Source organism: Ranitomeya variabilis, chromosome 1 (assembly GCF_051348905.1).
Source record: "Ranitomeya variabilis isolate aRanVar5 chromosome 1, aRanVar5.hap1, whole genome shotgun sequence".
In the NCBI taxonomy this organism is placed as follows: Eukaryota; Metazoa; Chordata; class Amphibia; order Anura; family Dendrobatidae; genus Ranitomeya; species Ranitomeya variabilis.
The window spans coordinates 557,328,953-557,340,108 of NC_135232.1; the positions used below are offsets into that span (position 1 = coordinate 557,328,953).

The 11,156-nt window shown below is 46.0% G+C and overlaps 1 protein-coding gene across 8 annotated transcripts in view; it reads right to left on the minus strand.

Annotated features, from left to right (window-relative positions):
* Positions 1 to 1,938: 1,938 nt before the first annotated feature.
* Positions 1,939 to 11,156, minus strand: part of ADAM15 (ADAM metallopeptidase domain 15) — a 41,376-nt gene continuing 32,158 nt past the window's right edge. For 5 of the 8 annotated variants that reach the window (XR_013213733.1, XM_077256109.1, XM_077256100.1 and 2 more), the window contains 2 exons: positions 2,849 to 2,973; positions 1,939 to 2,623 (listed from right to left, as the gene is read on the minus strand). Coding sequence is in view for 4 of the 8 variants with exons in the window: in XM_077256109.1 (XP_077112224.1) it covers positions 2,569 to 2,623; positions 2,849 to 2,973 (180 nt within the window). In the remaining 4 variants the exon portion in view is untranslated. Of the gene's footprint in view, positions 2,624 to 2,848; positions 2,974 to 11,156 lie in introns of those variants that run through there. The other 3 variants (XM_077256138.1, XR_013213738.1, XR_013213737.1) reach the window with 3 other exon arrangements.

Genomic DNA, 11,156 nt, shown 5'->3' on the forward strand with positions numbered 1-11,156 from the left:
CTGGACCGTGTGTGAGAACTGAAGCTGCTGCAGAGAGAACTTTGTGCTGTTTGCTGCGAGAGAGGACCCACAGCCTGTAATGGAGTGGACTTGTGAAATTTGACAGACTTTTCCAATGCAGCAAGAGTGGCTGTCCTGTGTGAATTTGAGAGGCCACGAAGAAACCGAGAAAGAGATTTACAGTTTCCAGGAGCACCTCCAGGACCCGAGGCAAGAAGACCACGTTTCATGGAGCTGGCAGAAAGCCGTGCGCACCACCGTACTAGACTGCTGGGGGTCCCCGGGACTGGATCTGAGTCCCCAACATCACCGTGAGTTTGTTACTGTTTTGTGCACGTTAGGGCCTAGTGTAGGCTTCAATAGTCAGTACATGGGAGCCGTGTGGCCTGGTTAGTAAAAGCCAGGGAGGTTATACGTAGATTAGCATCATTATTTGTTTATTGTTTGCATTTACTTGTGTGACATATATTGAGTCTGTAACAGTTGGAGCACCGTGCTATTTTACTGACAAGCTAAAGAATATAACTCTTGTAAATTATATTTTACCAATGTATACCCGTTTGCATCTTCCTCATCCACTTCATTCCTTACCTTCCAATAAATCTACCCTTTGTTGTTTGCACCTCATCTTGTGTATGGTAGTCTTCCTGCACCGTGGTGGTCCCCCGGCCATCGCTTCAAGTGCACAGGATCCCCTCACCCACTCTTCTTAGTGCACAGGATCCAGTCATCCCCTATCCTCAGTGCAAAGGTTTCACTCTCGCCCCCATTTTTCACTGTGCAGGTTCTTCTGGCCTCTTTCACTGAAAAACATCCAGTTGCACCTCTATTCACTGGATGGGATTTGCTCGGTTTCTGTTTGTTCCCTATTTCTAGAGCATATGATCCAGTCTTAGTGCACAGGACCCTGTCAGCTCCTCCTCTCAGTATGTAAGTTTCATTCTCGGACTATCTTTTTACAGTACAGAATCTGCTCACCTTAATTGGTTCACCCAGAGTTTTCAATGTGTAGATTCACTGGCTCTCTTTTCTCTAGTCTTTATGAGCAGCATATGACAAGCCCCTCTATACAGAGCACAGGATATGGTCACCCTGTAAACAGTACACAGGATCTGGTCTTTGTGTGCAGGATCTTGTCAGCTTTTCTTCACGGTACAGAGGATCTGCTCTTGCCCTTTTTTCACTGTGCAGGATCCAGTCTTTGCGCACAGGATCCGGTTGCCTCCTCTTATCACAGCCCTCCAGTGGAAGGATACGCTCGCCCTGTCCTCTTAATGCACAGGATCTACTCATCATCTCTTTTAAATATGTAGGATCCTGTTGATGCGACTAGGACCAGGTCAGTACCTCTTGTTGATGTGCAGGATCCACTCTCACCCCCTCGTTTTTCTGTGCAAAGTCCGGTCTTAGTGAGCAAGAACTAGTCAGCACATGTTATTGTGAATCTTCCGTTCACTGCAAAAGATCCAGTCAACCCCAATTTTTTTTTTAGCCCAATGCACTGTTGATGCCTCTTTTCATTGCACTTGCCCGTTCTCTTCTTGCAGGATCCGGTGGGTGGCAGCGCTCAGGAGGCTGAAGATACTGGGGCTTGAAGATCTTGCTAGCACATTCTCCATGTGCCCAGCCCTGGACTCTGAGGTCATAGGTCACATGACCACTGAAAAAACAGCTGCAATGGCCTCAGGAAGTCGGTCTGCAGCCACATTTCATAAGAGACTGAGAAGATTCTGATCTGGAGCCTCAGCCCAAGGCAAGCTACAGCCTCGGTATAGTCTTGTACGGCTCCGCACCAGGGAGAGGTGGCCGTACTCTAGCCATCAATCATCACAGAGTGTGCAGATAAGCCAGTGTATCTAACCTTATGTGATACCACCAGCTAGATCAAATTCTGTGTGATACACGGTACAGTGGGGTACAATGACGACATCACACATGGACTCTTTATCATTTATATTATATACAATCCACACATACAAAACCTGCACAATCTGCCATCGCAAAATGCTACCCCCTGTTGGCTGATTCCTGGAAAAGCCTTCAAGTGCTGACAGATCCAGGGAAGAATCCACAAGCTGCAGACTGATCCCATGTAGATCCCGGACATCCCTTCTCCTGCCGGCCGATCCTGGGAAGACTCGCGAGTAGCCCCCTACCCTGTCCACCAAACCAGTCCCTGGCACACCAGCGGATCGACTACAGAATCTACCAGGAGTTCTGCCCCTGTTCCTCAACAATAAAGGAATGAAGGGTCCTTTGATCATCCACCCAGTCCAAGCCACATCACCATCACACAATACCAGTTCCAATAAACAGGAGCCTTCACATAGTCTAAAAAAAAAAAAAAAAAAAGGGCAACGTCCTGTGTCTCTCGCCCCAGACACCCCCATTTATTGCATATGTTCATGTAAACTCTCCCACACAATAAAGTTGAATGTCCCCGGGGACAGCAAGGCCCCCACACGTCCAGTGGGGAGATGCGTGTACGAGACATATACAAGGAAAACTTGTCTCCCGTATCATGTGCACAGTTGTCATTAGACTTCAAATCCGGGGTGCCTCCGGAGGTTACACTTTAGGGGTCTGTCGTGTGTATGAGGGTCGAGGTGGTAGAGGAGCAAGCCTAGAAATAACAGAAAAATCACATGAGGATAAAATTACCACAGGAGACATGTAAAGGAAAGCAACAATGGCAGCTCCTGTAGACAGGCAGTTACCTGTGGGAAGGAAAATATCACAGCCCCACCCCCCTCTTCCCCAAGACCTAAAAAAATTACAACACAAAAACAACAATCAGGATCCCAAGATGAGGAGTCAGGTAGAGCACCGGAGCTTGAAATGATCATACCATGCGGGTACAGCAGAGAGGTGCTCCGGGTACTGTGGTACAACAAGCAGCGGTTCCTGGCACTGCAGTTCGGGGACCAACGGGAGCGGCTTCTTAGGGGGAGGAGGCTTACAGAAGGACAAAACCTGCGGAAGAAACAGCACGTGTGAGGAGAGGCGTATCAGGTTATAAAAAGTCGAGATCACATGAAGAGGAGACGTGTGAGGATTATATAGAGCCGTGATCACATTAAGGAGAGGCGTGTGAGGATTATATAGAGCTGAGATCACATTAAGGAGAGACGTGTGAGGATTATATAGAGCCGCGATGATATGAAGAAGAGACGTGTCAGGATTATATAGAGCCGTGATCACATTAAGGAGAGACGTGTCAGGATTACATAGAGCCGCGATCACATGAAGAGGAGACGTGTGAGGATTATATAGAGCCGCGATCACATGAAGAGGAGACGTGTCAGGATTATATAGAGCCGTGATCATATTAAGGAGAGACGTGTCAGGATTATATAGAGCCACGATCACATGAAGAGGAGACATGCGAGGATTTTTATAGAGCGGAGATCACATTAAGGAGAGACGTGTGAGGATTATATAGAGCCGCGATGATATGAAGAAGAGACGTGTCAGGATTATATAGAGCCGTGATCACATGAAGAGGAGACGTGTGAGGATTATATAGAGCCGCGATCACATGAAGAGGAGACATGTGAGGATTACATAGAGCCACGATCACATGAAGAGGAGACGTGTGAGGATTACATAGAGCCACGATCACATGAAGAGGAGACATGCGAGGATTATATAGAGCCGCGATCACATGAAGAGGAGACGTGTGACGATTATATAGAGCCGCGATCACATGAAGAAGAGATGTGTGAGGATTATATAGAGCCATCACCGAAACCTGGCTCACCCCTTCTGACACGGCCTCCCCTGCTGCACTCTCTTACGGTGGCTTCCACCTTTCTCACACACCCCGCCCCAGCAGCAAGCATGGTGGAGGAGTTGGTTTTCTCCTGTCAGATAACTGCTCCTTCACCCCAATCCCACTGCCACCCTCTGTTACCCTCCCTTCCTTTGAGGTGCACTCTGTGCGCATCTACTCCCCCTCCAACCTCCAACTGGCTGTCATTTACCGCCCCCCAGGGCCAGCCACCACCTTCTTTGACCACTTCACCACCTGGCTACTTCATTTCCTTTCTGCGGACATCCCCACTATCATCATGGGCGATTTCAACATACCCATTGACACTTCCCTCTCAGCTGCCACTAAACTTCTATCTCTCTCTTCCTCCTTCGGCCTCACTCAATGGTCTTCTGCAGCCACTCACAAAGATGGTCACACACTGGACCTCATCTTCACCCGCCTCTGCTCCCTATCTAACCTCTCTAACTCGCCTCTTCCTCTCTCTGACCACAACCTTCTCACATTCTCATCTCTCTCCACTCCATGTCTAGAGTCCCGACCCCACAAACTTTCACACCCTCGCAGAAATCTTAAACATCTTGACCTACATTCATTCTCTGAATCCCTCCTCCCTCTCACAGACATAATTTCCATACACAATGCGGATGACGCTGCCGCTCTATATAACACCACAATAGCTGTAGCTTTGGAATCTGCTGCCCCACTTACACATACCAAAGCTCGCAAAATCAACAGACAGCCCTGGCACACCAGCCTGACCAAAGAACTGAGGCGAGCTTCCAGGGCTGCTGAGCGCAGATGGAAAAGATCCCACTCCAACGACCACTTAATCGCATTCAAACAGTCCCTCACTACTTTCAAGACCGCACTCGCCACAGCTAAACAAACCTACTTCTCATCTCTCATATCCTCCCTGTCTCACAACCCTAAACAGTTATTCAACACCTTCAATTCTCTCCTCCGTCCCCCAGCACCTCCTCCCTCCTCACTTATCTCTGCTGAAGACTTTGCCTCATTCTTCAAGCAGAAGATTGATAACATCAGAGACAGTTTTGGTCAACAAGCCCCAGAGCCCTTCCTCCCAACTTCCCTACCCTCCACCTCCAAAACCAACTACTCCACCATTACAGAAGATCAACTCGCCACTCTACTCTCAAGATCGCATCTCACCACCTGTGCACTTGACCCGCTCCCAACCCACCTCATCCCAAACCTCACCACAATCTTCATCCCAACCCTAACCCATCTCTTCAACCTATCACTAACAAATGGTGTTTTCCCCTCAAGCTTTAAACATGCCTCCATCACACCTATCCTCAAAAAGCCCTCTCTTGACCCATCCTCTGTATCTAGCTATCGCCCTATATCACTTCTCCCCTATGCCTCAAAACTACTGGAACAACACGTCTACCTTGAACTGTCCTCCCATCTCTCTTCTTGCTCCCTCTTTGACCGCTTACAATCTGGCTTCCGGCCACACCATTCCACTGAAACTGCCCTAACTAAGGTCACCACTGACCTTTTAACCGCCAAGAGCAAGCGACACTACTCTGTTCTCCTCCTCCTCGACCTGTCGGCTGCCTTTGACACAGTGGACCATTCCCTATTATTACAGACCCTCTCATCCCTTGGCATCACAGACTTGGCCCTATCCTGGATCTCATCATACCTAACAGACCGGACATTCAGCGTCTCCCACTCACACACCACCTCCTCACCTCGCCCCCTCTCTGTCGGAGTCCCACAAGGTTCAGTCCTTGGGCCCCTGCTCTTCTCCATTTACACCTTTGGCCTGGGACAGCTCATAGAATCTCATGGCTTTCAGTATCACCTCTATGCTGATGACACACAGATCTACATCTCTGGACCAGATATCACCTCCCTACTAACCAGAATCCCTCAATGTCTGTCCATTATTTCATCCTTCTTCTCCGCTAAATTTCTGAAACTTAACATGGACAAAACAGAATTCATCATCTTTCCCCCATCTCACGTGACCCCCCCAACGAACCTATCCATTACAGTAAATGGCTGCCCACTCTCCCCAGTCCCACAAGCTCGCTGCCTCGGGGTTATCCTTGACGCTGATCTCTCCTTCAAACCACATATCCAAGCCCTTTCCACTTCCTGCCGACTTCAACTCAAAAATATTGCACGAATCCGTTCATTCCTCAACCAAGAATCTGCAAAAACCCTAGTCCATGCCCTCATCATCTCTCGTCTTGACTACTGCAACCTCCTGCTCTGTGGCCTCCCCTCAAACACTCTCGCACCCCTCCAATCTATTCTAAACTCTGCTGCCCGACTAATCCACCTGTCCCCCCGCTATTCTCCGGCCTCTCCCCTCTGTCAATCCCTTCACTGGCTCCCCATTGCCCAGAGACTCCAGTACAAAACCCTAACCATGACGTACAAAGCCATCCACAACCTGTCTCCTCCTTACATCTGTGACCTCATCTCCCGGTACTTTCCTACACGCAACCTCCGATCCTCACAAGATCTCCTTCTCTACTCCCCTCTTATCTCCTCTTCCCACAATCGTATACAAGATTTCTCTCGCGTATCACCCCTACTCTGGAACCCTCTACCACAACACATCAGACTCTCGCCCACCATCGAAACCTTCAAAAAGAATCTGAAGACCCACCTCTTCCGACAAGCCTACAACCTGCAGTAACCACCGATCAACCAACCGCTGCACGATCAGCTCTATCCTCACCTACTGTATTCTCACCCATCCCTTGTAGATTGTGAGCCCTCGCGGGCAGGGTCCTCACTCCTCCTGTACCAGTTATGACTTGTATTGTTCAAGATTATTGTACTTGTTTTTATTATGTATACCCCTCCTCACTTGTAAAGCGCCATGGAATAAATGGCGCTATAACAATAAATAATAATAATAATAATAATAATGTGTGAGGATTATATAGAGCCGCGATCACATGAAGAGACGTGTGAGGATTATATAGAGCCACGGTCACATGAAGAGGAGACGTGTGAGGATTATATAGAGCCGCGATCACATGAAGAGGAGACGTGTGAGGATTATATAGAGCCACGATTACATGAAGAAGAGATGTGTGAGGATTATATAGAGCTGAGATCACATGAAAAAGACGTGTGAGGATTATATAGAGCCGAGATCACATGAAGAGACGTGTGAGAATTATATAGAGCCGTGATCACATGCAGAAGAAATGTGTGAGGTTAACCCCTTAATCCCATTTGACGTACTATCCCGTCAAGGTGACCTGGGACTTAATCCCCAGTGATGAGATAATACGTTATAGCGATCGGCCGCGCTCACGGGCGGAGTGCGGCCGATCGCGGCTGGGTGTCAGCTATCGCAGCTGACATCCGACACTATGTGCCAGGAGTGGTCACGGACAGCCCCCGGCACATCAACCCCCGGCACACTGCGATCAATCATGATCTCAGTGTTCCGGCGGTATAGGGAAGCATGTGGCGTTGCGCGTTGCTCCGAGGGTCTCCTACCTTCTTCTCCCTGCAGGCCCCGGATCCAAAATGAACGCGGGGCTGCATCCGGGTCCTGCAGGGAGGTGGCGATCTGACCTTATAACATGATGCCCCCCCCAGGGCAATGTTATAAAGTAAAAAAATATATATATTTGGTTGTGTGAAAAAAAAAAAAAAAAAATTCCTAAATAAAAAACAAATATTGTTTCCATAAATATATTTCTTTATCTAAATATAAAAAAAACAATAAAAGTACACATATTTAGTATCGCCGCGTCCGTAACGACCCCACCTATAAGACTGCCCCACTAGTTCACTGAAGGGGTTAACACCGTAAAAAAAAAAAACCTCCAGGCAAAAAACGCTTTATCATCATACAGCCAAACAAAAAGTGGAATAGCACGCGATCAAAAAGATGAATACACGTAACCATGGTACCGCTGAAAAAGTCATCTTGTCCCGCAAAAAACGAGCCGCCATACAGCGTCATCAGCGAAAAAATAAAAAAAGTTATAGTCCTCCGAATAAAGCGATGCAAACATAATTATTTTTTTCTATAAAATAGTTTTTATCGTATAAAAGCGCCAAAACATAAAAAAAATATATAAATGAGGTATCGCTGTAATCGTACTGACCCGAAGAATAAAACTGCTTTATCCATTTCACCAAACGTGGAACGGTATAAACGCCCCCCCCCCCACCCAAAAGGAATTCATGAATAGCTGTTTTTTGGTCATAGTGCCTCACAAAAATCGGAATAAAAAGCAATAAAAAAAAAGTCACATGCCCGAAAATGTTACCATTAAAAATGTCAACTCCTCCCGCAAAAAAACAAGACCTCGCATGATTCTGTGGACCAAAATATGGAAAAATTATAGCTCTCAAAATGTGGTAACGCAAAAAAATGTTTTTTGCAATAAAAAGCGTCTTTTAGTGTGTGACGGCTGCCAATCATTAAAATCCGCTAAAAAACCCGCTATAAAAGTAAATCAAACCCACCCTTCATCACCCCCTTAGTTAGGGAAAAATAAAAACACCCCCTTAGTTAGGGGGGAAAAAAAAAAAAATAAAAAAAATGTACCGTATTTTCCGGCGTATAAGACTACTTTTTAACCCCTAAAAATTGTCCCAAAAGTCGGGGGTCGTCTTATACGCCGGGTACGGCGTGTGCAGGGAGCGATCCTGGATGTTTCCCAGGGTCTGAAGGAGAGGAGACTCTCCTTCAGGCCCTGGGATCCATATTCATGTAAAAAATAAAGAATAAAAATAAAAAATATGGATATACTCACCCCTCCGAGAAGCCTGGCTGTCACCGCTGCAAGCGTCTGCCTCCTTTCCTAAGAATTGCAGCTCGTGAAAGACCTTCGATGACGTCACGGTCAGGTGACCGGTCACATGAGCGGTCACGGACCAATCACAAGACCGTGACGTCATCGAAGGTCCTTCACGCTCTGCAATTCTTAGGAACGGAGGCAGACGCTTGCAGCGGTGACAGCCAGGCTTCTCGGAGGGGTGAGTATATCCATATTTTTTATTTTTATTCTTTATTTTACACATGAATATGGATCCCAGGGCCTGAAGGAGAGTTTCCTCTCCTTCAGACCCTGGGAACCACACGCCGTATAAGATGACTGGGCGTATAAGATGACCCCCGTCTTATACAGCAGGCATATCCCAAATTCCATATTTTATATGGAAAAGTTGGGGGTCGTCTTATACGCCCAGTCACCTTATACACCAGAAAATACAGTATTTATTTCCATTTTCCCATTAGGGTTAGTGCTAGGGTTAGGGTTACATTTACGGTTGGAATTAGGGTTAGGGGTGTGTCAGGGTTAGGGGTGTGGTTAGGGTTATGGTTGGGATTAGGGGTAAGGGTGTGGTTGAGATTAGGGTTAGGGGTGTGTTTGGGTTAGGGTTTCAGTTAGAATTGGGGGGTTTCCATGGTTTAGGCACATCAGGGCTCTCCAAACGCGACATGGCATCCAATCTCAATTCCAGCCAATTCGGCGTTGAAAAAGTATAACAGTGCTCCTTCCCTTCTGAGCTCTCCTGTGCGCCCAAACAGGGGTTTACCCCAACATATGGGGTATCAGCGTACTCAGAACAAATTGGACAACAACTTCTGGGGTCCAATTTCTCTTGTTAACCTTGGGAAAATAAAAATTTGGGGGGCTAAAAAACCATTTTTGTGGAAAAAAATGATTTTTTATTTTCACGGCTCTGCGTTATAAACTGTAGTGAAACACTTGGGGGTTCAAAGTTCTCACAACACATCTAGATAAGTTCCTTGGGGGGGTCTAGTTTCAAATATGGGGTCACTTGTGGTGGTTTCTACTGTTTAGGTACATTAGGGGCTCTGCAAACGCAATGTGACGCCTATAGACCATTCCATCTAAATCTGCATTCCAAATGGCGCTCCTTCCCTTCAGAGCTCGGCCATGCGCCCAAACGGTGGTTGCCCCCCACATATGGGGTATCAGCGTACTCAGGACAAGTTGCACAACAACTTTTGGCGTCTAATTTCTCCTGTTACCCTTGGGAAAATACAAAACTGGGGGCTAAAAAATAATTTTTGTGGAAAAAAAAAAGAATTTTTATTTTCACGGCTCTGCGTCATAAACTGTAGTGAAACACTTGGGGGTTCAAAGCTCTCACAACACATCTAGATAAGATCCTTAAGGGTCTACTTTACAAAATGGTGTCACTTGTGGGGGGTTTCAATGTTTAGGCACATCAGGGGCTCCCCAACGCAACATGGCATCCCATCTCAATTCCAGCCAATTTTGCATTGAAAAGTCAAACGGCGCTCCTTCCCTTCCGAGCTCTGCCATGCACCCAAACAGTGGTTTACCCCCACATATGGGGTATCAGCGTACTCAGGACAAATTGCACAACGTTTGGGGTACAATTTCTTCTGGTAACCTTGGGAAAATAAAAAATTGGGGGCGAAAAGTTCATTTTTGTGAAAAAATATTTTTTATTTTTACGGCTCTACATTATAAACTTCTGTGAAGCACTTTTTGGGTCAAAGTGCTCACCACACATCTAGATAAGTTCCTTAGGGGGTCTACTTTCCAAAATGGTGTCACTTGTGGGGGTTTTCAATGTTTAGGCACATCAGTGGCTCTCCAAATGCAACATGGCGTCCCATCTCAATTCCAGCCAATTCTGCATTGAAAAGTCAAATGACGCTCCTTCCCTTCCGAGCTCTGCCATGCGCCCAAACAGTGGTTTACCCCCACATATGGGGTATCGGGGTACTCAGGACAAATTGTACATCAACTTTTTGGGTCCATATTCTCCAGTTACCCTTGGTAAAATAAAACAAATTGGATGTGAAGTAAATTTTTTGTGAAAAAAAATTAAATGATCATTTTTTTTTTTTTTTTTTTTAACATTCCAAAAATTCTGTGAAGCACCAGAAGGGTTAATAAACTTCTTGAATGTGGTTTTGAGCACCTTGAGGGGTGCAGTTTTTAGAATGGTGTCACATTTGGTTATTTTCTATCATATAGACCCCTCAAAATGACTTCAAATGTGATGAGGTCCCTAAAAAAAAATGGTGTTGTAAAAATGAGAAATTGCTGGTCAACTTTTAACCCTTATAACTCCCTAACAAAAAAAAAATTTGTTTACAAAATTGTGCTGATGTAAAGTAGACATGTGGGAAATGTTACTTATCAAGTATTTTGTGTGACATATCTCTGTGATTTAAGGGCATAAAAATTCAAAGTTGGAGAATTGCGAAATTTTCTAAATTTTCGCCAAATTTCCGTTTTTTTTCACAAATAAACACAGGTAATATCAAAGAAATTTTACCACTATCATGAAGTACAATATGTCTTGAGAAAACAATGTCAGAATCACCGGGATCCCTTGAAGCGTTCCAGAGTTATACCCT